The 27,558-nt window shown below is 41.4% G+C and overlaps 11 protein-coding genes across 11 annotated transcripts; 5 read left to right on the forward strand and 6 right to left on the reverse strand.

Annotated features, from left to right (window-relative positions):
* Window positions 1-162: 162 nt before the first annotated feature.
* On the reverse strand, window positions 163-3,750 carry SAC3 (Sac3p; the record flags this gene model as incomplete). The annotated part of the gene is made up of 1 exon (XM_445736.1): window positions 163-3,750. One exon carries the CDS (start codon window positions 3,748-3,750, stop codon window positions 163-165), a length of 3,588 nt encoding a protein of 1,195 aa, XP_445736.1.
* A 527-nt stretch (window positions 3,751-4,277) lies between these two features.
* On the reverse strand, window positions 4,278-5,351 carry HOM2 (aspartate-semialdehyde dehydrogenase; the record flags this gene model as incomplete). The annotated part of the gene is made up of 1 exon (XM_445737.1): window positions 4,278-5,351. One exon carries the CDS (start codon window positions 5,349-5,351, stop codon window positions 4,278-4,280), a length of 1,074 nt encoding a protein of 357 aa, XP_445737.1.
* Window positions 5,352-5,590: 239 nt separating this feature from the next.
* RPA14 (DNA-directed RNA polymerase I subunit RPA14) lies at window positions 5,591-5,797 on the reverse strand (the record flags this gene model as incomplete). The annotated part of the gene is made up of 1 exon (XM_445738.1): window positions 5,591-5,797. The coding sequence occupies one exon, from the start codon at window positions 5,795-5,797 to the stop codon at window positions 5,591-5,593; it is 207 nt and encodes a 68-aa protein (XP_445738.1).
* A 1,968-nt stretch (window positions 5,798-7,765) lies between these two features.
* On the forward strand, window positions 7,766-8,254 carry CPR1 (peptidylprolyl isomerase CPR1; the record flags this gene model as incomplete). The annotated part of the gene is made up of 1 exon (XM_445739.1): window positions 7,766-8,254. The coding sequence occupies one exon, from the start codon at window positions 7,766-7,768 to the stop codon at window positions 8,252-8,254; it is 489 nt and encodes a 162-aa protein (XP_445739.1).
* Window positions 8,255-8,444: 190 nt separating this feature from the next.
* Window positions 8,445-9,683, forward strand: ENT5 (Ent5p; the record flags this gene model as incomplete). Its single annotated transcript, XM_445740.1, has 1 exon — window positions 8,445-9,683. One exon carries the CDS (start codon window positions 8,445-8,447, stop codon window positions 9,681-9,683), a length of 1,239 nt encoding a protein of 412 aa, XP_445740.1.
* A 353-nt stretch (window positions 9,684-10,036) lies between these two features.
* GIR2 (Gir2p) lies at window positions 10,037-10,819 on the reverse strand (the record flags this gene model as incomplete). The annotated part of the gene is made up of 1 exon (XM_445741.1): window positions 10,037-10,819. The coding sequence occupies one exon, from the start codon at window positions 10,817-10,819 to the stop codon at window positions 10,037-10,039; it is 783 nt and encodes a 260-aa protein (XP_445741.1).
* A 635-nt stretch (window positions 10,820-11,454) lies between these two features.
* CTH1 (putative mRNA-binding protein CTH1) lies at window positions 11,455-12,816 on the forward strand (the record flags this gene model as incomplete). Its single annotated transcript, XM_445742.1, has 1 exon — window positions 11,455-12,816. One exon carries the CDS (start codon window positions 11,455-11,457, stop codon window positions 12,814-12,816), a length of 1,362 nt encoding a protein of 453 aa, XP_445742.1.
* A 754-nt stretch (window positions 12,817-13,570) lies between these two features.
* NUM1 (Num1p) lies at window positions 13,571-19,858 on the reverse strand (the record flags this gene model as incomplete). The annotated part of the gene is made up of 1 exon (XM_445743.1): window positions 13,571-19,858. One exon carries the CDS (start codon window positions 19,856-19,858, stop codon window positions 13,571-13,573), a length of 6,288 nt encoding a protein of 2,095 aa, XP_445743.1.
* A 1,349-nt stretch (window positions 19,859-21,207) lies between these two features.
* KGD2 (dihydrolipoyl transsuccinylase) lies at window positions 21,208-22,449 on the forward strand (the record flags this gene model as incomplete). Its single annotated transcript, XM_445744.1, has 1 exon — window positions 21,208-22,449. The coding sequence occupies one exon, from the start codon at window positions 21,208-21,210 to the stop codon at window positions 22,447-22,449; it is 1,242 nt and encodes a 413-aa protein (XP_445744.1).
* Window positions 22,450-22,793: 344 nt separating this feature from the next.
* EKI1 (bifunctional choline kinase/ethanolamine kinase EKI1) lies at window positions 22,794-24,337 on the reverse strand (the record flags this gene model as incomplete). Its single annotated transcript, XM_445745.2, has 2 exons — window positions 22,794-24,080; window positions 24,206-24,337. The coding sequence occupies 2 exons, from the start codon at window positions 24,335-24,337 to the stop codon at window positions 22,794-22,796; spliced, it is 1,419 nt and encodes a 472-aa protein (XP_445745.2).
* Window positions 24,338-25,002: 665 nt separating this feature from the next.
* On the forward strand, window positions 25,003-27,072 carry SWI5 (DNA-binding transcription factor SWI5; the record flags this gene model as incomplete). The annotated part of the gene is made up of 1 exon (XM_445746.1): window positions 25,003-27,072. The coding sequence occupies one exon, from the start codon at window positions 25,003-25,005 to the stop codon at window positions 27,070-27,072; it is 2,070 nt and encodes a 689-aa protein (XP_445746.1).
* Between the last annotated feature and the right edge of the window lie 486 nt (window positions 27,073-27,558).

Below are 27,558 nucleotides of genomic sequence, written 5' to 3' on the forward strand. Positions count from 1 at the left end.
ATTGACAGAATGCAAACTAATGCCAAATAAGATTACAAGAAAGATCAAGTATATAGTACAGTTATCATGCCATTACGTGGTAGTACGTTGAAACGCTGTCAACATTTGCAATGGCCACTAATTAATTTCAGCTATCAGTTCAAAAGTGGACTGCTCAGGTATTTATTTAAACTTTTTCTTAACTGAAGATATTAGATTTTTCAATTCTTCCAGATTAGATAAGTTGGATGGTGTCTCTATACCACTTTGATCATTGGAGTTGATGGTACTGCCGTTCATTGGGGTTCTATACAAGACACTATCGTGAATGTTCTCGTCTAAATTCCCATTTCCAATGACTGTGATAACAGGTGTTTTATCTGTTGATGACGATGAAGGCATTACATGCAGAGATGCTGGCCTTTTCTTCTGAATAGGTGTACTAAGAATAATCTGCTTCTGTCTCTTAGCGTTCCCTTGATTAGATGGAGGTATAACAGTAGGGGTCGAAGGATAATCACCAGGTGTGGTTGAAACTATACGTCTCTTGAGAGTCATAGGTGTACGGTACTTTCTCTCTCCCGAAGCTGATGATAAAACAGGCAATTTCGCTTTTAGTCTCTTCGGGGAAGCCAGAATATGAGACTCCAAATGTGCATATGTGTTCTGTTTTCTCTTCTTAGTTTCCTCTATTTGTTGAAGATACCTCTTCTCTTCGAGTTCCAAGACTCTTTTTAGTTTGGCATCAATACGCTGAGAATTTATCGTATCAACATCTGAAGATGCGACTCTTTTTTCAACCTTTAACCTCTGGTAGTATTCACCACGCCCAGTCAATTTATAGGTAAACAAATCCCCACATGTCTCAATAGAATATTCCAAAGCTTTATGGGGGTCCTTGCCTCCTATGTTCACAATTATTATGTCTTGCAATAAACTGCTGAAATGCTTAGTGATTCGCTTCAATTTTAAATATTGAGAGATCAAATCTTCGGAGAATGGTGTTTCTTGAGAATCCCAATACAATACTAAAATGGTGAACTTAATATTGGCCTTTGCAGCAATATCGCTAATCATTTTAACCAGCACCTCTCCATCTGATTTCAATTTCATTTCCAAATCAAAAATATCAAAGTCAGTAACACCTGTGTTGAAAGCAATTAAACAGGTATCTTTAATATCTTCATCCTTAGAATTTAAACTATAAGGAATAATATTTAAATTCTTATCATCCACAGATATTGTGGATTTTTTGGAATCCTTAATTGAGAATTTTTCCAATACCCAATTATTTGGTATTGTATTTTGGTTATCTAAAATAACCAGAATGCTGATATTTTGGCTGGGGGGAATCTTTTTCAGTACTTTTTGAAAGTAGAGAGATTTTATGTCCATTGGCTGCCAGAATTTCATCTGCTTAACCATTGAGTGAGAAACATTACATTTTTCGAGTTGTAAAGGTGAGAAGTCTCTGCCTTTAGATTGAAATGATACATTTGAAGTCTTATTGACGAAAGATGAATTGACTTCATTCGGGACAATTGAGTAGTTTGGTATTCCTAACTGTTTGCTAACGATTCGTATACTTTCAGATCTTTGTTTTATTTCTTTCTTTTTATTTATTTTCTTTTTTGTTTTTGATAACCATGTCAATAGGTATTTTTTACCCATTGATTTTTCTAACAAAATGTCAGCATGGCTTTGAAGATAAATCATGTACAACTGTTCATGAATAAATGCACGAAAAAGGTCACCAGAGAAATCTGAAATAATCTGGCTTTTGTGACTTCTTTGTTTCAGAGAGACCTCAACAATATTTGACACATTCTTATGTATGACCTCATTTTTCACTTGATTATAGATATCCAAAATAAGCGACTCTTTTTGAACTTTACTAATAGATATCTTACCACTGTTTGATTTTTCAGGTTCCTTTGGTATGTTTTTTAATTTAGCAGTGGTCTGCGGATTCAACGTATTCTTATTGGAATTTGTAGTTTTTGATTGATTGAATTCAAAATTTGCTTTCATCGGAACTTGGTGTGGCTCTATCTTAGATAATTCAATATCTTTAGATGGACTTCTAGATTCCGTGCGCTGGAATACTGAAGATGTGGTTGGTAGCGTAGAAACATCTGATGACATTGTTTGAGAAACAAGGGGATTACCTTTTTTCTCAATCTTGAGAGTTGCTGATGTAGGCTTTAAGAGGGCCGGCGTTTTCACTTGAAGTGGACTGTTATCCTTTCTCTTTTCCGGTTTGCCAAAAGTGAAAGGATTCTGAGGCTTTGTGGGATTTGTTGGTTGCTGTACTGCTGCTTTCAATACAGATAAGTTTTTGACTTTAGATTGAGGAATTGCATTGCCAAAGAATTCGCCAGAGTTCGGTTTACCTGAATTCACAATTGAGATTTTACTTGAGAGTTGTAGTTTCTCCTCGACACATTGCAAATAGCTTTGATTCAACGGCTTTTTTTCTGGGATTTTGTGTGAATGATGAGGTAATGTCTTTAGATCAACGCCATCATCAGTAATCGTAATTGAATAATATTCACAAAAGTAGAGTAGTTCTTCCCTATCATTGAATAGAAACATATCCTCCACATATTTAAAATCGAGCGGTTTGTGCTTTTTGTTTAGTGAATGAGACAAGGCTTTCATGCCATAAAATCTAACTTCCCCTAAATATGTCTCTAGAAAAGAAGCCATCAGAAAAGGAATGCTGTCACTTTTAATAAGCTTGAAAAACCGCTGATAATAGTTCAAGCAATTTTCAGTTTTAATGAAACCTCTTTCAATAAATCCGGAGTTTGATATGATAGTTCTAAAAGAGATTGCTAACTGTACCAAATCATCTTGGAATATGTAGTCAGGTAGATCTTGGATAGTTTTGTCATACTGAGGATCTCTTATTTTACTCAGTAAGGCATATGCTCTAAATTCAGCTTCATTTGGACACGTTCCGCCAGCGGCACGTACATCATCGTATATTTCTGATAAGGTAATTAAGGATTTATGCAGTTGTTCCAGCTCTTGTTGCATGGAGTATTTTACCTTTGACTTGGCCATGACATGCAAGATCAAAAGATGAATACGTACAATTCTTTCGTTACAATCGACTGCTTCAGGACCACAGTAATTTTGATATGTGAAATCTTGACGGATTGACCGCATTCTATCCCACAGAAAACCTTCACTCTCGGGTAAAGTGTCAAGTAAGTTATCCACAATATAGTCCAATGTCTTAACCAGAATATGGGGTGGTCTAACATCTGAAGGTAAAGGAGGTGCAGCAGCGGCAGCAGGTCTTGCAAACACTTTCAAGGCCTTTGATCGAGCCGCCTTTTTATCGTCCGGACTTAACTTCTCGTAACTGTAAACCGTGTATTCAACATTACGTCGCGATCTCTCAAAAATGGGGCACATATCTAGACATGTACCTTGGAAAACAATTGCATCGTTCAGATCCTTGGCATGGTCTGCTTTATCTACAAGACCTTTGTTTTCCATCATTTTCCTCTCCATTTCCCTCATCTTCCTTAGTCTTTCGTATAAATCTGTCAAGTCATCAATAGATTCTTCCAATTGCAACATCTTCTGCTGATTACTCTTGTCCCATGAGTCCTGCTTGAAGGGCTTTGTCCTCAATTGGGGCTGCTGGGCAATGAGAAACTTGGGCATCTGTCTGGGTCCATGGCTCCGACGTTGAAACCCAAATTTCTCAGGTGAATCCACCAATGGCCCCAAGAACTGCCCCTTACCGTTATCCATATGTTAAGATTTAAAGCTAGCAGAAGGCGGTAACCACACTCTAATTTTTGCAATATGCAACTGTCTCAAAATGAAGAACAAGGGCAATTTTCCTATTCGAAGCACAAACTAAAAAGGGCAACAGCGGTTCAACTGCTCAGAGGCTGAATTGAGGATTCTGAAACCTGTGTCCAACTCAATATATGGCTTCTTAAGAGTAACTTCATCGGCTTCAAGTCCCAATTGATTGACAGCCTTTTGACTCTTTGCTAACGTTGGAAAGCTGGAAAAGTTTATGTGACGTCATAAGTGATGAGTATAAGCGGAGGAACGTGTAGTGTTGCCAGTATAGTTTCTATTTGGCATATAGGCAGGGAAAAGACTGTATAATTGTACTTTCGATTTGGTGTGATTATGTACTATGGGGAAGTTATATAAATTGTATTATGTGTTCATTGCTCATGCTGAGTATACATTATCTGATTTGGGAAGAAATTGGAAGGGAAAATAGACGGAAAAAAATGCGAAGTTCATTACGGGTCTATTTCTTAAATCAAGTTCTTAGCCAACAGGATTTCAGCGATCAAGATACCTGAACCGGCAGCACCGATGATGGTGTTGTGGGACAGGACGACCATCTTGAAGTCCAGGACTGGGTCGGCTCTGACTCTACCGACGGAGACACCGTAACCGTTGTCTCTGTTTCTGTCTAGTCTTGGTTGAGGTCTGTCGTTTTGCTCTAGGACGTGGATAGTTTGCTTTGGGGCGGAATGACAGCCCAACTTGTAAGCGTCACAGACGTAGTCAGACAAGGTCTTCTTCAACTCTTCGACGGATGGGACGTTTCTGTTCTTGAATCTGAAGGAGATGCACTCGGTGTGACCGTCGGAAACGGCGACTCTGTTACATTGAGCGGAGACCTTTAGATCATCCTCGGAGATCAGTTCGACGGTGGAATTGTCTGGGGACAACTTACCCAAGATTTTCTTAGTTTCCCATTCCATCTTGTCTTCTTCACCTCCGATGTATGGGATGATGTTGTCTAGGATGTCGATACCTGGCACACCTGGGGAGAAACCGGCACCGGAGATGGCTTGCAAAGTGGTAGTGGTCAAAGCATCAATTGGGCCGTACTTTTCAACCAGAGGCTTTAGTGGGGCGACCAGACCGGCGGTGGAACAGTTAGAGATACAGATGATGAAACCGGCCTTTGGGTTCTGCTTCTTCTTTTGTGCGACGATGTCCAAGTGTTCTGGGTTCACGATAGGGACCACCAGTGGGACGTCTTCCTCTCTTCTGTAGTTCTTGGCGTTGGAGATGACGGCAAGACCAGCCTCCATGAACTCCTTCTCGATAGGGCCAGCGTAGTCTGCGTCTAGACCGGAGAAGACGACGTCACAGTCCTTGAACTCCTCTGCTTTACACTCGACGACAACGATGTCCTTGGCGGACTCAGGCAGCAGGTCAGTCTGCTTCCAGTTGACAGCATCGACGTACTTCTTGCCGGCAGACCTTGGAGAAGCACCCAACACCTTCAGCTCAAAGTCCGGGTGGTCAGCCAACAGCAGGATAAATCTTTGGCCCACGGAACCAGTAGCACCTAATACACCAGCAGTCTTCATGTCTAGTAGTTTTTCGTCTATATTTGTTTTTCTGTAACTTACAGCTGTACTTGTCAACGCTACTTGTAATAACTTAAGTACTCTTAATGATAGCTTCGATGTGTCTGCAGTAATGGCGATCAGTTATATATGAACACAAATTTTTTGGTGGTGAAAGAAATGAGTCAGTCTTGCAGTGACATACACGTGAGATGATCTATTGTAAATTCAATGTATTAGAAAGGTTATGTAACTATATATTACTCTGTCTGAGGCGGCAGGCCCTTGAAGTCACGCTGGATACGCTTCAACAGCGCCAGCGAGCCACCGGTGGCATCCTCCTTCTGCTGCACAAACTTGTCCAGGAACGCCAGCATCTCCTCGCGCGACACATGCTGCGGAACTCCGCGCTGCTTAACCACCACAGGACCGCTCAACATTATCTTTGGTTCCCTTCCCCCCGACATGGAACCAACTACAAAAGTTCAGAAGTACACAGTCATTGCTACTTTATAAAGCTCATCGCATCGCTTTCCGCCAAATTTTTCAGTTTTGGCAGTTTCAGTAAAATGTAATAGTATACGGCCTTGCGGGTAACACCCAACAGCGTTGTATAGCATGCTGTATTATAGTATACTGTATTGTATTATATTATAGTATTCTGTATTGTATTGTATTGTAGTGTATTGTATTGTATTGTATTGTAGTGTATTGTATTCTATTGTATTGTATTCTGTATTGTATTATATTATTCTGTATTGTATTCTGTATTGTATTATATTATTCTGTATTGTATTATTGTATACTGTATTGTATTATATTATATTATTTTGTATTTTATTATAGCATACTGTAGTATACTGTATAGTATAGTATGCTGTATTGTATTGTATTGTATTGTATTGTATTGTACTATATTATATTATAGTATACTGTATTATATTATATTCTACTATACTATATTGTAAAGTATTTTATTGTATTACAGTATAGTTTAGCATACTGTATTGAATTGTAATGTATATTTTGATATTTTACTTTAAAGTATTATATTGTGTGCTAGCTTATTCAGCTCTAAATTGTATTATATTCCATTTTTATATCCCTATACAAGATTCTCTTGTATAGCTCATAGCAGTGCATTGTATTTTATATCAAAATATATACTCCTCTTATATGAAACTTTTGTTTTACACGGTATTTCACAATGTTCCACTGCATATTATAGAATCCCATTCCTGAGCTAGTTTTGTACTATATACACTCTCTGCATCATTTTGTTCACCAGCTATATACACCGCTCTCTCGTCTCTTACTGTAGATTTGTATATGTTACTGTGAAATTGCATACTATATTGTATAATATAATACTATATTACCCTATGGACAACAGTGCCAACCCGTAATACACATTCACATACCATAAGTTGGATTACTGTCCCAAAATATAAAATTCAGTCACATATATTTAACATCATTTATTATTATTAAACTACTCCGGAACACTACTAGACATTAAATTATATTTTGGGCATAGTGGCCCACTTTATGCTTGAGTGTGTGATATTCCATTGTACTCCCCATACGCTGAGTAGCACCAAATTGTATATGTACTGTCTCTAAAAGCAAGAAGATGCTTCTACTGCGGATACTGTACCTTGTATACCACCAACCATGTCTACTCTGTTCACTGGGCATACCAGTTCCTTGCATACCCAAGTTATGTACATTACTGAATGCTTTTTCCCACCATCCCAATACATTGGTGGACTAGTGCTTCATTGCATTCCACACTTTATTACACAAGGTCTGCTTCTCAACTCTGTTTTACACATAACAGCATTGACTAGTGTTACAAGTTACATATTCATCTACATTGAAGCCCAGTGGTACCATCAATAGCGGTGATTCAGTGGACTGCCGTTCTACCTCGACAGTAGATTTGGCTCAGCTCCATTTGCGCACGTTGGTAGTCTCTTCTCCCCCATGGATGGTGTCTCCTATAGAAGCCCAGCGACTGGAACAGCGCACCTGGGATGGAAGGGAGCACATATAGCTGTTGATATAGCTATTGGATGGGGGGAGGAACCATTGTGTCCATTGTTCCTACGTCATTTCCCCAGTCGCAAGTTATCACTGGCCCAGTTACAATTCGTCATCGCAAGTCCTCATCACTGGCAAGCACACAAGCACACAAGCACACAAGCACACAAGCAAAAGTACTAGGGCTCACCAGACCAAGCATCGATTGCAATTCTAGAATTTGCCACTTTGGAAACCCCTTCCAATTGGGAAGAGGGGGGGTTTACAGAGGGTTGCGGTCGAAGTTTTACTATAAATATGGGTGGTCCAATTGGGAGTTGGGTTGTGTGCTTTAGTTCTTTTGGGTCAATTGAGTAGATAAAACACCACCACACATACACATTAAATACAATATGTCCAAGGTTTATTTCGATATTGAAGCTGATGGCCAACCTCTAGGTAGAGTTGTCTTCCAATTGTACGACGACGTCGTCCCAAAGACCGCTGCTAACTTCAGAGCTCTATGTACTGGTGAGAAGGGTTTCGGCTACGCCGGCTCCCCATTCCACAGAGTCATCCCAGACTTCATGTTGCAAGGTGGTGACTTCACTGCTGGTAACGGTACCGGTGGTAAGTCCATCTACGGTGGTAAGTTCCCAGACGAGAACTTTGTCAAGAGACATGAAAGACCTGGTCTATTGTCCATGGCCAACGCCGGTCCAAACACCAACGGCTCCCAATTCTTCATCACCACCGTGCCATGCCCATGGTTGGACGGCAAGCACGTAGTCTTCGGTGAAGTCTCCGAAGGTTACGACGTCGTCAAGAAGGTCGAGTCCATGGGTTCTTCCTCCGGTGCCACCAGAGCCAGAATCATCGTCTCCAAGTCTGGTGAATTGTAAGTAATCTCTCATATAGCTCCTATAAAAACTATATAACTGAATAAACTTATAACTATTCTATTCCTACAGTTTGCTTCCAAATTTTGAAAAATTTTTCAAAACGGGCGAAGAGGGCCCTTATAAGAAGCCAGCTTTGGGACCAACTTGTTGAAAAGGAGCAACTTGTGAAGAGGCCAAAAAGCAGTGTACGATGGATTCGCTGTCTAAGAAGATCCAGAACTTGGGTATCCATGATCTGAGGAATGCTGCGCGGTTTGCGCAGAACGTTATAGTGCAGTATGAGCCTTATCAGGTGGATGTGAGGCGTGCGACCAACACGGACTCCTGGGGACCTACGCCGAAGCACCTGGCCAAGGTGTTGCGGAACAGGTACCAGGTGCCGCTGTATCTGATCACGGAGTATATCCTGAAGCGGTTGATCGACCACATTGCGCAGCGGCCCAAGAACCTGTATGAGAAGGCCCGTAAGGACTATGTGAACTATGGGTCTGAGTGGCGTGTGGTGCTGAAGTGTCTTGTTGTGATCGAGTACCTGCTGATGAATGTAGACGACGGGGACGAGATCAACCAGGTGCGGTCCTGTCTGCTGACCCACAAGCATCTGATCAGCAAAGAAGTGCTGAACTTCAAGATCAAGTTCTCCAACGACGGTAAGATGGAAGTGCACGAGCGTGGTATCAGGAAGAAAGGTGAGTTGATCATGCAGTTCATCGAGGACTCCAAGTTCTTGAAACAGGAGAGACTGAAGAACAAGAAGAATGCTCTGAAGATCAAACAGCAAGGGGAGTCTGACATGCTGTACAACGCCGATGCCATGGCATCGGTATCAACATATGGTTCATCCTCTATGAGAGGCAGCAACAACTTCGACTACGGCGAAGACCTCGATTTCGATGACGACGACGACGACGACATTCCAGTGGACAACAGACCTCGCAGACGCCCATCCCATGCCGATCAGCAAAGAAAGCAAAGAAGAGAGATACTAAGAGAACAAATCAGAAACAAAGAACAACAACGAAGAGATTATTACCAAAAGAAGAAGGAAGAAGAAGAAGCTGCTAATGTGCCAGATTTGATCAGCTTCGATGACTTAGAGCCTAAGGGTACAACAAACACCAGCACCAAGTCCTTATACCCATCTGACAGCAGGTTGCCTAGCAAATCAGCTACCATCGGTGAAGTCGATGACGAAGATGAAGAGGATGAGTTTGGGGACTTCCAAAGTGAAGTTGCCCCTGGCTCTTCCAAGCCAGCCGCAACAACTGCCAATGCTTCAACCACCAAGCCAGCGGCAGCTACTGCTGCAGCCAACGACGATCTAATGGATTTGTTTGGCCCTTCAAAGACACCAGTAGAGGAAGTCAAGAAGCCTGCAAAGAAGGATGCGTTTTCAGATCTGTTTGCTAGCTCGAAGTCTTTGATATAGATCTGCTAGCATTACGGGAATATATTAATCGAATCGGTATAAAGTCGTTAAGAGAGAAACGGCAGGCTTCCAGATGGTTTATGTCTTGGAACAGGATTTTCGAGACTACTGTGCATAACATACCGTGTTGCCTAATCGATTCTGTGCCTTTACTCACATTTTAAATTGCTTCAAAAGTGGTCCAGAAAATCCCTATATCTCTGTTTAAAATCTTTTTGTATTGGTATGTAAAGTAAATAAGTAATATTGAGAATGTACAAAGGAAATGCAATAGTTGCGTGAAACTATGAGTACGATGCTAATTGTTCTTGTATTTATGGGGGCAGACATTTGTATATATGGCTGAACTAGACCTACAAATCGTCTTGCAATTTAGTAGCGACCTCCTGGACATCCGTGTCGTCGATGTCATCCAGAGTACCTTCGATACCTTGCTCGAACATCTGTTTACCCGTGAGTCTGCCATGGTGTGCTTGCAATCTTCTCTCCTCATCACGCTTATCCAAGCCGTGCTCCTGTCTGAACTTGGTTCTCCAGCCGAGGAAGGACTCTCTAGTGACTTTTGTACCGTGGAACTTGGCCTGCTCTTCTTTCTCACGCTCCTGCAGCTCCTGGTCGTGCTGTTTCTGCTTCAAGGTCAGTTGCTCCAGGAAGTAGTGCTCGGCTTTCTCCTTGATGGAGGATATCAGCGCGAAACACATCTGCATACCGGAGAGCATGTCCGTCTCGATCTGCTCTTCCAGCTCCGCGACCAGCGGACCGCTCACGTAGTCAGCAATGGAGATCGTGTCGGGGATATTCTCGTACTTGCTCATCAGCCTGTTACCGTGCTCATCGTACTGTTGCTCGTCCTCGTCCTCGTCCTCTCCTTCCCCTTCATCGTCGCTGTTAAGCAACGTCTCTTCGACTTCTATGCTGATCACAGGGTTCACATCAGGGTACTCCTCTGGCAGCTGAAACGTACAGTGCAAAGTGTGGTCCTTAGACAAATGCGACGTGTCTATCAGCTCCTGCAACTCCAGCTTCAACTGCAACTCAAACTTCACCCCAGGGTACTCCTTCACCACTTCGAGCTCATCCGGGTATATAGACCGCAGAACTTCCAGCTCCTGCTCTTGCTCCTCTTTGTAATCCATCGTCCCGCACACAGTTCCTCCTGCTTGGGCCATACACATCAAACTACAACTACTTCCTACTTACCACTATAACTACTTTCTATGCGATTTCAGCTGAAAAATTTTTTGGCGATAAGCGGGCAAAATCACATGACCTATACAACCCCCCCGAGTTGAAAGAGCCAGGGAACAAGTCGATGAGCTAAAGACTTCTGCCCTGCGATGGGAAGTGCCCATGCGATCTGCGATTCACCTCCAAGAGCATATATGTGAGGTGGTTATATGCTCAGCGATGCGTTATCGGCTGGGTGAAGTGGTGCCCAGGGTCAGGGTGCTCTTTGCCTTGATTAGCAATGGGCTTGCGGATGGGGGAATAGTGCAATGCTAAGATGGTGTGGTTGCGAGGTAGCAACTTTGATGGTTGTGAGATGGTGGACAGCCTAGAGCCCTTATCATGGGTAGTGCACCCACGTAGGTCATGATTGTGAGCTTTGTGCACCCAAATAATCGGAAATTGTGTAAAAGCTGGGTGTAGTAAAATATAGGTGATGAGCTCATATATATATATGGGGGGTTTTGTGCTCGAAACTTTGTAGTATTTCGAACCTTGTCTTGCCAGGACTTAGCACAAGCATAAGTATCAACCAAGTGTAGCGATGAGTGATATTTATACGGAGTTCAGCGAGAGTGTCTTCTCGGAGAGACATGGACAGCACCAGTACCTGAAGATGGCCCATGCCAACATGTATGGGAATGGTGGTGCATCTGAGGTGCAGAATGTGGAGATCCAGCCCGAGGCCGATGACTACGAGGCCCGGATCAAAGAAATTGAGGAGTACTACTTGAAGACTTTGTTGAACGAAGAACCTTCGAAGAGGAACTCCGGGTATGTTGGTGCGTCTGGGATCAAGAGCGTGCCCTCCTTAGAGCTCGACGACCAGGCCAACCCAAGCAGCAGCTCTAGTGATGTTAGTATACAGGATATATCTACATCACCAGGCATGATGTACTCGAAATTTAACACACATCTGGTCGGTAACAGTCCTGCAGTGTATGGTGCAGCAGCTAACAATGCCCTGTTTAACAACCTGAACAGCCTGAACGAATCTCAATATATTTATGGTAAGTCTATAAACAATGAGAGTTTATACTTCAGGCAACAACAGCAATTACAGCAACAGCAACAGCAGCAACAACAGCAGCAGCAACTATTGCAACAACAGCAGCTACAGCAGCAACTGCAACTTCAACAGCAGCAGCCAACATTCCTTGATAGCAATGTACAGACAAACTATGCTAACCAGGAATTCGTGAACTCACAGGCCAATGTAACACCATTGAACTACACTAATATCTTTAACAATGAAATCTCTGCAAAGCCTGCCAAGACACATAAAATCAACCCATTTTTGCAAGACAAGCAAGTTTCACGTAAGTCTAACCTAGAAGTTGACATAAAGCATCATTACCAGGCTAATGCGCTTCCACTAACTTCCGAAAATCTACAGAAGATGCAGGACCTGAGTATTGACGACATGCCTATTGAAAGTATAAACCGCAAGAAGTTCCACATCCAAAAAACTACTGTGGACCCTACTAAGCAGATCAACAGCGAGCCTAAGGTGAAAGAGCATCAGCAACAACAACAACAACAACAGATTAATAAGGGTTTGTACAAGACAGAATTATGTGAGACTTTTACCACCAAGGGCTTCTGTAAGTATGGGAACAAGTGTCAATTTGCTCATGGCCTTCAAGAACTGAAATTGAAAAAGACCTCAAATAATTTCAGAACAAAGCCATGCATTAACTGGGATAAGCTTGGTTACTGCCCATACGGTAAGAGATGTTGCTTCAAACATGGTGACGACAGAGATATTCAAATTTATAAAAAAGCAGGCACCTATACTGCAAACCCTGATGGAAGTGATGCATCAGAAAGAAAATTAACAGAAGTACAGATAAAGCAGAAAAACTTACATGCAAACATTAAGAAACTTCAAAAGATGACCTGGTAATGTGCTGATTATCAGTTCTAATCTGAAGTCGTGATTAGAAAAATCGAACTCTTCTGTGGAACTCCGCCAAATTTTAATTTTATTATCATTTACTCATTCTTTTTTTGTTAGTTTTTGTTATTTTTTTGTCTTTTCCGATAAACATAATGGTATTTGATCCATTTCCAATTGTATTTTAAGTCTCTTTCCTATAAGAGGTTTTTTCAGTCATATTCAAGAGTAGTGCAAGGTACTTTTACTTCCATTTTGTTTGACATTGACTTTTATTGTTTTGAAAAGCTATTGCCCATCATTAGTGACAATTCCACACACATTCATTCTCCTCTGGTAGTGTTTGAATGGCTTCCCTTTCTTTTGTTGTTTCATAAAAGTTATGGAGCAAAAACTGAAAAAATATTTGAAACCGTTCTTTAGTCTGATCGTGTGGTTATTTATATTTATTACCCACTTTAATATTTATTATAACTATTATTATTAATATAGTACAAGTTTTATGTTATGAGCGTTGTTAATGTATTTTTGAAATATATATACAGTTGTTATTCGAATTTTTGAATTTTGATATATTATTATCAAGAGTCCGCATGTTCGTGGTACTTAGTGTATACATGATGATATGAAAATTAAATAGTACAAATTTGGATATAGTGGTAAAGTACACTTTGCCAATCTAAATATGGTCAGGCCCTCGTCATCGACTTATATTAATAACTAATAATTTTATACCTTTTCGCATAAGTAAACTCTCATATCTTTATTTTTTCACCCTATCTCTCAACGAAGAGATAGATGGAGATCTCATAGTAGTCCTTGTACCTAGGCGGCCAGGTACATGTTGTCCTTGTCTTCCTAGAGGGAAGACTTTACCGGCGTACATATCATTATCAGAATCTTCAACAATCTCATCATAAGGAATACCATCGATGCTTCTTTGAAGTAAGTAGCGCAAAGAATTATACCACACCATATGACGTTCTCTAGTTGGGCATGTAAAAATGACATTTCTGTCATCAGTGGTAACTACTATACTCTTGTAATATAGACCACTTGGGTGACTGCTATTGTCAGGAATTACAGAAACGTTCAAAATAGAAACACCTTTAGTCTTACTCTGAGCAGCATTTTCCATCACTGGATTGGTTTCGGACCAGTATAGAGTCATACTGTATGGATGGATCCAGAAATATCTTCTGTGTCTACCTTCACCACCGATATGTCCTAGTTTTGGGTAGTATTTGTACAAATATTCACCGATAACTGTCTGAGTCAATGCGGGTATCATTGTCTTTTCGTTCATAGAAGCAATAGAATTCAAAGTGCCTAATGTGTCAACAGATGTAGAACGGTTCATTGGCGGTTTCTTTGCTGTACGTTTCGATGGTGTGTGTAATGGTGATTGAGTTGGGGAAAATGAAAGTGGAGTGCTCTCTGATTTTACAGTACTACTCTCATTAAATGAAGTTCCACCGTATAGCGCTGATGAAATTGTATTTGGAGGCACTTCAGATGCTGGACTTGAAGGTGCAGTTTTACTTTTCAAAGGTAATTCACTAGCTTCAGATACCAGTGTGGAATCGAGATTGCTTGTGTTGTTGCGAGATGACAATGTTGTTCTTTTGATTGGTCTTGGGTTACTGCGAGCCAATAGTGTCATATAGTACATTCTAGGCAGAACAACAACCTTCTTCGTGGTTGGGGTCTTGGCATAAGCTGTAGAAATGAAACATGTAGATGGAACCACTAGGAATCCCTGGCTACTTAATTCTTGCTTCATTTGTTCAACATCAGTTATATTAGAAGATTTAGCATTGGTCTCGATTTCAGCTGTTGACGATGGTGACTCCGTTGATTTTGCGTTTGTAATTTGTGACTTCAATTTCGAATATTCTGCTCTTGGTATAGCTACCAAATTGTAACGTATTTGAAGTAATTTGATTAGCTCTAGCTTTGTCTTTGGCTTTGATACCCTTTCCATATGTGAGGCATCATTCTTGTCCATGACAACTAGACCCAATTCTTTAGCTCTCGTGCGTAACATGTTTTCGTCAACCTTACCAATATCTATTTTCTTGTTGTCAGTCTTTAAGCTATTATACTCTCTTTGATCTATGGCGATTAAGCCATGAACTGGTGCCTTTTTGACAATTTCTAGACGTGTTATCTTTGGTATTGGTTTGCTTGCCTGTCTTTCCTTCGATAACAATGCTTTGTATGACTTTAGAGAAAGGACTATCAAACTTCTCTTGGAGGCTTCTTTCTTCAGGTCATCATCAGAGAGCTTTGCAGGATCTTCAAGGTCTTTCAATTGCTCTTGTGTCAGCAGGGATAAACCAAGTGTTGAAGCTATTTTTTGTAGTTCTTTTTCTGTTGGTTTTGTTGGTTTTGATGGCTTCCTAACAGACTTCAACTCCTTTAACTGCTTTTTGTTAATCAGTTCGTATTCTGTCTCCTTCAGTAACTCCTGCACGGTATTAATATCAAGTTTATTAGGTATAGTTTTGCTCTGTGCTTTATGATTGTCTTGTGTAATTTTTGAGAGGTCTAGTGATGAGTGGTTTTCATGAGTATTAGTTAAAGTGGAGTTTGTGGCAGTGCTCTCTGAAGTCAAATCTGGTATATCAGATAATGGTGATGCACTTTTTCTCATAGGAGACAAGATATAACCGAGTTCTTTGGCTTTATTTGTAAGTTCCTCTAAAGTCAATGAAGAAGTATTTGAAGTCAAGAATGGTGATTTATTTTGAGTAAGGTTCTCCGATTTTTCTCCTGTACTACTACTACTACTATCTTCAGCGGATTCCTCCTTCTCAACAAAGTTTAGTCTTGTACCACTAGAATTGCTTCTTAGATCAGGTGTTCTCTTTATCAAATCCATATCCATTTTAGTTGCTAGACTTTGTAATTCTTCATAAGTCAGTTTCACAGGTGATGATCTCTGTTGAATAAATTTGGAGTATGATTCTTTGTCAATTACGGTCATATTCATCTCTCTTGCAGCACGATAAATTTCCTCTTTCTTTAATGCAGAGTCCTTTTGATTCTTGATCAAATTTTCGTATTCATCAGTAGGTAGTGTAACGAAACCCAATGCCTGAGCATGTTCTTTGATTTTACCCGGTTGTTGTTTCTGTTCCTTAATGAGTTGTTCAAAATATTGTTTGCTGGCTTTAACTTTGGAAGAAGGAGATGTATTGTTTCTTTCTTGAAGTTTGATCTGAGCAATGAAATCATTCAATTCATCACTGGTAAAAACTTTCAGATTGTAGTTATGAGCATAGGATTTCAATTCTTCTTCTGTTGGATTTTCAGCCTTTTGCTTGACACTCTCCCATTTCTCTTGACGAACAATAACATAGTTCATGCTATGGATCTTAGATTGTAAGAATTCGAATGAAGGTGTTTCTGAGTTATTGACAAGTTCTCTGTACCGAGCCAATTCCACTATTTCATAACCAAGTTCTTTTGCACTGGCTTTCAAATAATCCAAATCAGGTTGCGAAAGCATTGCTTGCATTGTTTCTGCTTCATTCTTTGCCATCAAAACCATAGACTCCTTTCTTGCCATGTTTCTTAAGAAATCAATGGTTGGATTTTCTAATTGTCTCAATTTACATTGATAGTCTGTTTTGTCAACCAAAGTTTTATTTTGAAGCTCAGCATGCTCAATTAGATAGTCTTCTGTAGGGTTTCTTAGTTTATCTCTCAAATCATTTAGTTCATCTTTGTCGATTATTTGTTTGTTGATATTATTTGCCTTTGACTCTAAAAACTCTAAGGATGGATTTTCAAAAATATCAAGTTTATACTGGAACTCTTCCTTATCTATTACAATTTTCCTGAATGCCTTAGCTTTTTCTTCCAAATATGCTAACTCAGGGTTATCAACGGATAATAACAAATTTTGATATTCATTATTGTTGACCATAATCATACCATTATCAGCTAATTTCTCGGATAAATAATCATTAGATGGGTTGTTATATCTATCCACACTATGTTCATATTCTTCCTTTGGAATTGCCACATAATTGAACTTCTCCAATGACGAAACTAGGTAATCTAAAGTTGGATATTCAATCTGTTTTTGTAAATCGTTATATTCATCATTTAATAAAACAACAGATTGTAATGAGTTAGCGTACTGTTTGATCTCATCACCTGTAGGATTAGTAGTTTTTCTAATCAGCTCTCTAAATTCAACAAGATCCACAAGCTCTTTTCTTTGTCTTCTGGCCTTTTCTTTCAAGTAATCCAATGGAGGCTTTGCCATGTGCTCGTCTAGCTTAGTTTTCTCCTCAGAGGTCATTACAATACAATCGATCTTTTCAGCTGTTTCCTTTAGCATCTCGATAGTAGGTTGTTCTATTTGTGTTTGCATTTCTTCTAATTTCTTAGTTTCAATGATACTACAATCATGTAAAGCTGCTTTTTCTCTAACGAAGCTTAATGGTGTATTCTTTATAAGTTCTTCGTTTCTAGAGTTTTCATTAGAATCAATCAACACAACATTGTACTTCTGAGCCTTTTCGATCAAGTAGTTTATATCTGGTTCCTCGAATTTTTTCTGTAATTCTTTGTGTTCTTCTAATGAATGAACCATGAAACCATGAGATTTCACACGTTCAATCAATTCATCAATAGATAGTACTGGTGAGGAGGCACTTTTCTCTAATTCTTCAAACTCTTCTTTTGAAACTGCACGTAGAGAGAATTTTTCACATAGTTTCATGGTATCATCCAATGATCCTCTTTCAAATACGGGTAAAGATAGTTTATTGTAAATATCTCTTTCAACCATCACATACCCTTCACTATCAAGACGTTTTCTTAGATCTTCCAATGACGAATTCTCTAACGTTGAATCGATCAATTCGTTATACTCAGATAATGGAACTGCTTTGAAACCAAAGGAGGCAATGTTTTCAATGGCTGCATTTTTGTCATTGGATTTCATTTTCATATCTTCGTATTCATTTTTATCGATAACAACATGGTTATATGCTTCGGCTTTTTCTCTTAATATGCCCATTGAAGGATTTTCTGAAATTTCTTTTAGTGTTAAATACTCTGAATCTGGGATTGCCACATATCCTACACCGGAGGCGATAGCAGCTAATTCTTTTGCTGTAGGTTCGTTAGTCTTTCTTAATAGATCATCGTATTGTTTAGTCTTTAGCATTTCATACCCCTTGGCACTTGCTCTAGCTGATAAGAAATCGATAGGTGGGTCTTGAGAAATTTGCATCAATTCTTCGAATTCATCAGAAGAGATTAATCTTTGATCGTAATCCTCGGCTTTCTCCGTGATAAAATCTAATGAGGGTTGTTCCACAGATCTCTTGAGTTGGTCATAATCCGATACAGATACAACTTTATAGCCAGCTTCAAATGCCTTTTGATTTAAGAATTCCATGCTTGGATGTTTACTTGTATTTTCAAGATCTTCGAAGACTTCGGCAGGTATTATTTTCTGTTTCATTTGTTCTGCTTTAGAGGTTAAGAACTCTAAAGAGGGGTTCTCCAAGCATCTCATCATCTCTTCATATTCTGCTGTAGATATTATCTTTTCATTAAACTTCTTTGCAGCTTCTTTGATAAAGGATATATCTGGGTTTTCAATCGATTCTCTCATATCATTTAAGGATTTCTTGTCAATCAATGTATGATTCAGATCATTGGCTCTTTCTTCTAAAAATTCTTTTGTGGGTGTGTTATAACTGGATTCTAGCATTTCATAACGCTCGGTTGGAATGGCGGTCATATTATTATTCCTCGCGAAGATCTTGATTAAATCTACAGATGGGTTCAGAGCCTTTTCCTTTAGATTTTCCAGATCATTCTTCTCAATGACATTAAGACCTATCTTCTCAGCAGTCTCCGATAGCTGAGCTCTGTTGGGGTTAAAGATTCTATTATTCATCTCGTTGTATTTATCTTCTGTTAAAATAATTCGACTATTCAACTGAGCAATCCATTTCATCAACTTGATCTGTTGATCTTTGTTATCACTTGATAGCGAGTCCTTAACTCTTTCGATAGTGATCTCTGGATTTTTGACTTGTTCTCTTAAAGTCTCTAATTCTTTTCTAGAAATGACTTCAAAATCTTCAGAATCATTGATTTTGTTTATTATAGATTCCAAGGGTAACGAGTTCAGTTTGTAACTCTCGGTGTCTTGATCAATGGGTATCAATTTGCAATTGTGACTTTGAGCCATTGTTTCCAATTTTTCAATTGGCAAATCGTTATTGATCTCAGTTGCCATGGTATCTATTGACCTAGTATCAAAGAAATCATCTTCAAGGTCACTTGTGTCCTCTTCTACCAATTTTTGCTTCTTCAAGAATCTCAGCAACCCATTTTTCAAAGTTGACAAAGAAGTTTCTAAAGAATTAACTTTCGAACTCAATTCATCGTTTTCATCGTTAAGATTTGATAATCTTTGTCTCATGGATTTTGATTCTTGGTCAATATTTGCGACGTGGGAACTTAGTTGTGATTGTAATTTTTGGTTTTCCAGTTTCAATACTTCGGACTCGGTTCTTATGGCATCCAGTTGTTCTCTTGTAGTTTTGTAATTCTCGTCAAGATCGTTCTTTTCGTTTCTTATCAATCGAAGTGCGTTGTTGCAACTGTCCAAGTTAGCCTCTAGGTCCCAATTGAGATGTTTCAAGTCGTCTAGTTCCTGTTGCAACTTCTCTGTGCCTGTAGTGTGTTTCTGTTGGTCTTCTACGAGATCATGGTTCTCTTGTTTCAGCTGCTCGATCTTCTTCTTAAACTTCTCGTTCATCGCTTGCAACCTTCTGCACTCCATGAGCAAGTTCTCGCTCAGGTCCATGGTGAAGTTGATATCCTTGGAGTTATTGGTGGCTCTCATCATGGACTCGTAAGAGTTCGAGGCCATGAACATCGGCAGCTCGTCCGTGTTGTCCTTAGTGGCGAGCACATCCGTCACTGATTCTGATCCCTCCGGCACGTCTTTCATCTGTTCTTTCAACTTCTCCAACCCATCTTCCAGTTCATGGTCAGATGTATGAGACATTTGTTAATAGAGTTTAAAGGTTGTCCTTTTGTTATTCTTCCAGTTAAAAATATCAAAAAAAAAACTAAGTAAAAAGATACTTACCCTCAAAGAAAAAAATAAAGAACTGTGCTCACAAACCAATCCTTTATGTTGTTTCAAACACCTGTACTTTGAATGAACTACTTCTTATAGCAATAACAGCAGAAACGGGTATTAAAAAAATTAGCCGCCGAAGATAAAGAGAAAGAAAGAGGACGAGATCTGAGGCCGAGAAGTGTGTGGTATTTATAGTCTGCCAGAAAAGTGCCGCCCAAACTGTTGAGGAAGGAAGAATGAGAAAAAAAAAAAAAAGAAAACTTTGTTGGTTGTGTGGTGTTGGAGAGGAAAGCCCTGACACAAAAACAAAAACAAAGCAAAATCAAAAAAAAACAAAAAGCCGGGTAACGTTTAGCGACAATTAAACGCAAAACTACGGAGTACGTCCGCAGAGAGAGACAACGGAAAGCCATTTATCATATTATTTTTGATAGCTTTTGTTCCCCTACCCCTACAATCCCTCTGGACAACCGGGAAAGTTTGTTGTGTGTGCTCCACAGAGATCTCGCGGGGAATGCGGAAAAGTAACATTTGCATCAGAGAAGAGGCACAGCCTTATTCTTCGGCCTTTGTCTGTTAGCCAATGAAAGACAAAAAAAAATCGAAGTACATGGAGATATATCGTGTGCTACGTGTTGTTTATATACCTATGTACGTTTGTTTACAATTGGTTATGTATTGGTATACGATTTGTTTATCTAATTTATCAGTGGTGGGCAACGGCTCTCACGTATCACGATATGTAGCGATAACGTATATATTGTGATGTACGGATGTTTTGTAAACCCAGCATTTCTAACCTCCCTACACCACACTTAATCTCCTCTCTCTCAGCACCGTTTTACCCTTTTTCTCATCGCTTGAGGGAGGGCAAGCCGTTAGTTGGTGAAAGAGCGAATCAGAAGGCGAGAATTGGTGATTACGCAGATAATCCCGCACCGAGCAAAGGCAGTTAAGAGAGAAAGGAGGAGAGGGACTCCGAGATCGCGGTTCGCTGTGCGTGAGGACGGGGAGCGACGGGGAGCTACGGGGAGCTACGGGGAGATACGGGGGGAGGCCTTTTCGGCCTCCCACTCGCACTAATCCAAATCCTGTGAAGGCGAATTGTGTGTGGGAGGGGAGATGGGCGTTATATATAAGAGCAAAGCGCATTGCAATCGTATTTGGTACCGCCTTGGTGGAAGGAGAAAATAGTAGCACCAAAAATACACGATTAAGAAAAGGTGTGCTTTATTGTACTTGGGAGAGGAAAACTACTACAGAACGAAACAATGTTGTCGAGGTCGGCTGTTTGCGCAAAAAGATACATTACACCACGCCATGTGGCTGCATGGAAATTGCCGGTGCAGAAGGTTGTTCCTGCGTACTTGTCGCAGTACCGTTGGGCGTCTACGTCTGTTAAGGTGCCCTCCATGGCAGAGTCCCTGACTGAGGGTTCTTTGAAGGAGTTCACAAAGAAAGTCGGTGAGTTTGTTGAGCAAGATGAGCTTTTGGCCACCATTGAGACCGATAAGATTGATATCGAGGTTAACTCGCCAGTATCTGGTACAGTCACCAAGCTAAATTTCGAACCAGAGGACACTGTCACTGTTGGTGACGAGCTGGCACAGATTGAAGAAGGTGGTGCACCAGCTGATGGTGGAGCCAAGCCTGCTGCCGAAGAATCGAAACCTGCTGAGGAATCGAAACCAGCAGAGCAAGCTAAGCCAGCTGCACCAGCTGCGGAGAAAAAATCAGCTCCAGTGAAGAAGCCAGAATCTCCAAAGCAAGAGGCATCCAACGCTGCACAACAAGCCCCATCCACTGCAGCCTTCTCCCGTAATGAGAACAGAGTGAAGATGAACCGTATGAGAATGAGAATTGCTGAAAGATTAAAGGAATCTCAAAACACCGCAGCATCTCTAACCACATTCAACGAAGTCGATATGTCCGCATTGATGGAAATGAGAAAGCTATATAAGGATGAAATCATCAAGAAGACCGGTACCAAGTTTGGCTTCATGGGTCTATTCTCTAAGGCTTGTACACTGGCTGCCAAGGATATTCCAGCTGTTAACGGTGCCATTGAAGGTGACCAAATTGTATACCGTGACTACACAGATATCTCGATTGCTGTTGCCACTCCTAAGGGTTTGGTTACCCCAGTTGTCCGTAATGCAGAGTCTCTATCCGTGATAGAGATTGAACAAGAGATCGTCAGATTGGGTCAAAAGGCCAGAGATGGTAAGTTGACTTTAGAAGATATGGCTGGTGGTACTTTTACCATATCCAACGGTGGTGTTTTCGGTTCTTTGTACGGTACACCAATTATCAACATGCCACAAACCGCTGTGTTGGGTCTGCATGGTGTGAAGGAGAGACCAGTTACTGTTAACGGCCAAATTGTCTCTAGACCAATGATGTATCTAGCTCTAACTTACGACCACAGATTGCTAGATGGTAGAGAAGCAGTCACATTCTTGAAGACAGTCAAGGAATTGATTGAGGATCCAAAGAAGATGTTATTATGGTAATTTAATTCATCATTTTTGAAGGGGACTTTACAAGACAAGGAGTAAAAAACAAACAAACCAAAAAAAAGCACGCTGAAACAGAGAACAATTACAAATATTCATCAATTTTTCTGCAACTCGGTATTCAAAGTCGATAAGACACTATTTATAATTTAAATATTCTTTCCCAGATGAATTCGTCATTCTATTTCAAGTAAATAATAAATATATATTGTGATCTAGATCACGTTATTGCTATGCTTTTTGTATTTGCTAAAAAATATAAGTGATTTTTAGCTCGTATAATGGACTAGGTAACTAAGATAGTAATGCCAAAAAAGTTGTATAAAATGCGATTATGTATATTAAAGCGGTAGATAATTAACAGACTCTGCGATTAAGCGGTTATCGTTCTTGTCGACCAAGTTAAATTGTATCAGATCACCCCAGAAACAGGATAATTTTTCTTTGCAAAAGAGGAGGTATTGAAATTCTGGTTCGTCATTAAATTTCCCGTTAACTTCCGGAGTGGCGTCTCGAGAATTGACAGTAGTGGTATTAATTGTGCCACTCTGCAGGATGGCCCACACAGACCAAAATAGTTGAGCGCAGGGTCTCCAAAGCTCTATATCATGTTTTAGTTTCTGCTTGTCGAGCATGGTTCTAGGTGTGTGTGAGTGGTGTAGGTAGCAATCTATGAATTCGTCGATTTTGTCCTTTGAAGGGTACCTGTCGTAATCTGACTTGTAAGAGTCCAATCTGTCGTAGTCGTGCATCCATTCACTCATGTGGTTAGATATATCGAAGGCTACTGGGTTTGGTCCGGCATACTCAAAGTCTATAAGCATTAGGTTTTTGTTCTTTTCGTTATCCTTGTCTATCAAAAGCACGTTTCCGTGTTGTAAATCGTTGTGGCAGAAGACGAAGTTGTCTTGTGAACTGTAATGAGTGTTTGCAAAACACCAGTCTCTATAAGTTGCGACAGAATCTTTGAAAAACTGCCAATCGTTAACATGCAAGTACTTCTCCAGATTTTTCTTATCAGAGATCCATTGTTCGCCGACGGTCTCTAATATGGAGAACCAGTCGGATAATTTTTGGAAGCAAGAACCGTACAGGTATTGCTCATCACTGGTGAGTTCTACCTCTGTGTGTAACTTGTTCATGCGCATGGCAATATTTTGCATGACCCAAGGGTCAGCGAGGTCATTTCGAGCCACTGAGGCTGATCCCCTTACGTATGCTTCGAATCTGCCATTGGCGAAGCAACCCAATATCACTGGGCCCCTTAGTTGTGATTCCCGGAGTCTTTGTAGGACTTTAATCTCGTAAGACCTTGCGACAATGGCTTCTAGTTTTGCACCGAACACTCTTAGAAGCAAAGATGACGAGTCATCGTATATGGCCTCGTAGATGATATTGGTAAGTGCGCCTTTGATCTTTCTTAGTTTGAACTTGTTAATATCTGAGCATTCGTGGTCCCATAGCTTCAACTCTCTAATTACTTCGAAAACCTGTTGTTTGAACTGGTTTTCCTCGGTCAATGGGTTGAGTAACTTCTCGGTGAAGGGGATTGAGTCCAGCGATATGAGGTCTTTATCCTTCCCTGACCCATAAACTTTCCTCTTCAGGTAAGACATGCTTAATCTTTTCTGGTGCCAGTTTTCAAAAAGTATGTTAGCATCTGATGATTACTCAAAATTTAAATTTATGGCAGTTGGTTGAAATGCACACTGCAGATTATACGTTGAGCAAGAGAAAGCCAAGAAAGACATACATAGAGACAAAGAGAGTCACTGTTCAAATCGCTGGCAACGTGTAAATCAGATGATCGCCAATTTCTGTTGTATAACTGTAATAAGATACAGTAAGGTGATGTGGGTGATCCTTGTAGTGGGGATGTGATCATGAAATTTTTGCAACTGCTTTTCTTGATGCAGGTGAAGGGGGGTAGAGAAAAAAAAAAAGGCTCAATAATGAAATGAAATAGGTGAGGGAGATTCAGTGAAAGGCCAGATGTCCGGATCCGTTACATTGTGCTTGCAGAATCAAGCAGCTATTTAGCAAATAGAACACTTGCTCTGATAAGGTAAAAGGTCCCCCCCCCCATACAGATAGATCCTCCTTGCAGCTCTCACTTTGTTGTTTTGTATTGGCCGGTATGGAGCAGAAAAAAATTGATGATTTAACTCAATTAGGAAAGACGTAAACACGCGAGCCGAGAAAAAGCACTGAAAAAAAAAAATGGATGTTGATACTGGAACAAGTCGATAGGACTAGTGGTGAGCAGTGCTTTGTTTTCCATATAGGCTTGATTGCAGGGGGGAGAGGGAGAGGGCGAAGGAGAAGGAGAAGGAGAAGGAGGCATAGGACGATCTTGAGAAATTGTTTATATATATTTGAATTGCAATGAGAGCGTTAGTTCCCAGGCGATGTACATAGGCTCTTTAACCACACCAGACGCCCAAGAGACGGTATAACTAAGGAAGCTGGTATTTCTTTCACTTACAGACTAGAGAAGTTGTTGATTTTTTTTTTGTCTATTGGGTTTCGAGTTTCAGTAATACATATACAATGGACGGCGACTGGGGCACGAAGGTTGACAGCCAGGAGGATTTTTTGAAAGAGGGCAGGAGTTTCAATATATTTGGAGGCGACGATATTGGGCTCAATTTTGATCTGGGCGATTTTGAAAGTGGTGAGCCCGATCTCGGTGTGATGAGCAATGATTTTGATACTTATATTCTGGATAATTTTTTGAACGATGGAGGAGATGCTGGGCATGTAGGTAAGGTGGCAGAAGTAGAGGATCTAGAGATAGCAGATATTTGTGGAACCAATAACGATAAGGGAGCACATATACAGCCACAATCGCAGTCGCACTCGCAAACGTTATCGCACTCGCAATCACAGCAACAAGCACAAATACAGCCGCAGCCGCAACTGTTTAATGATAGGGCGTCGCTTGATCTGTTATCGTCTCCGCTGGGCGAGGCTCTGTGGAAGCAGCAGGAGGAGCTGCGGGAGGCGCTACGTATACAGCAGGAGCTCAATGCCCAGGTAGTTCAGAAGCTTGATAAAACTGTTGAGCAGCAGGAGCAACTGCAGCGCGTGCTGCAGCAGCAAAAACAGCGCGCATCGAGGGCGGACTACTCCTTATCGCCTGCGCTGAGCGATGCTGGAGCGGATAAAGGCAACTACATGGATTACCTAATGGCCGATGGTGTTGATCGTGCTGATCGTGCTGATAGTGGTGATAGTGGTGAAAATGCTGGTGGATCTGGATCTGGATCTAGTAGCCATTGTCGGGACAACAAGCACAATGGCTCGCCAGTGAAGCGTGGGAAGTACGGGACGAACGGGAAGTACGGGACGAACGTACGAGTGAAGCTAGATTTCGAGGATGTAGTTAGTAATGGTGCTGTGAACGGCGGCCAGCACTTATCGGTGCTGTCCCCACAGAGCAGCAACAAGCTGAATATTAAGAAGGCTGCGCACCGGGCAGTTCCGTACACGCCCAAGTCTCGAGTGAGCTCGATGACGTATACGCCGTCGACGTTATTGACACCTCAGCCGAACAATGGCGCGGGGAAGTTTGACAATGTGACGATCTCGCCTGAGTCTGTGACAATGTCTCCAGTGATAGGGCTTGGGATACACAGTGGTGCCGATGCGGGATTTTCGTTGAAGCCACCGCCAATGGATATACTGCCCACGATTCCCGGGTCCACGAGTGCTACGCCTGCGAAGCAAGGCAATGGGCAAGCCCGAGGGTACTCTGGGCCTTCTGTCGGACTATCAGCGGGGCCAACCCGTGCCAACGATGGGTTTGATAAGCTGGGATCGGCGGAGGATCTTCTGTTGGAATACCCGGTAAATCCCTCGCTGTCCCCGGAAGAGCTGGCGCCTGAAGTAGGCGGAGCGGGAGACGAGTACTCGCAGGGCCAGTTTCAGCTGGAGCGCACTGAGACCACGCTGTTACCGCCGGAGATGTCCAGTCCCGTTCGGTACAGCGGTGCGAGTTCGTTGAATGTCTCACCTGTGCTGAAGAGCCGGCATGTGAAGATGTCGCAGCCGGGGTCGCCAGTCCGGCTGACATTGGGCCGCAGCTACCTTGACACTGACGAGGCGAGCGACGAAGACGAGATTCTCAGCAGTCCTACGAAGATTACGAGGAAGCTGACGACGCTTCCGCGCGGGAGCATTGATGTCTATGTCAAGGAGCTTCCCGACCGGATGTACGAGTGTTTGTATCCGCAGTGTGGGAAGACGTTCAAGCGTCGGTACAACATCCGGTCGCATATTCAGACGCACCTGGAGGACAGGCCCTACAGGTGCGACTATGATGGCTGCGACAAGGCCTTTGTTCGGAACCACGATCTGGTACGGCACAAGAAGACGCACCAGGAGAAGAGCTACGCGTGCCCCTGTGGCAAGATGTTCAACCGTGAGGATGCGCTGGCGGTACACCGGAGTCGGATGATCTGCATCGGAGGCAAGAAGTACGCGAACGTTGTGATCAAGCGCTCGCCCAGAAAGCGCGGCAGGCCCAGAAAGGAAGAAGGCAGCCCTGTCAAGGAGAGCATACGCCGAGACAGTCAGGGCCAGCTCATCACCCGCATGGAGAGGCAATTGGCCCAATAGACAGTTGAGCAGAGACAAGTTGAACAGACAATTGATCCTCGGAGAAACGGGGGGGCATAGAAGAAGGGGCGGAGCATGATTTACATATTTCTGAAAATAGCCAAGATACATTATTCCTGTATACGACTATGTACTAAATTTTGTTTAAATCTTCGAGAATTGTTTCTGAGGGAAAATGTTTCTCCGAGAAAGAAGAGAAAGAAGCGAACAGAAATATGTTTCTCACCGAGAAAGAAGAAAAAGAAGGATGTTTCTCACCGAGAAAGAAGAAAAAAAAGAATGCTTCTCAGAAAGAAGCGAACAGAAAGATCTCAGGAGAGTTCGATGACAAGGACACGTCAGATTCTGAGTGTAAAGCCCGCATGACTCAGATTACATCTTCCATTTTTAATTTTCAATTTGCCATTTTTCCTCGGTGTCGGTGAGAACATCCAGCACAGAAGGAACACAAGAAAAAGAAACGCAACCGTCTTGCACGTTTGTCTG

This window comes from Nakaseomyces glabratus, chromosome E, assembly GCF_010111755.1.
Source record: "Nakaseomyces glabratus chromosome E, complete sequence".
In the NCBI taxonomy this organism is placed as follows: domain Eukaryota; kingdom Fungi; phylum Ascomycota; class Saccharomycetes; order Saccharomycetales; family Saccharomycetaceae; genus Nakaseomyces; species Nakaseomyces glabratus.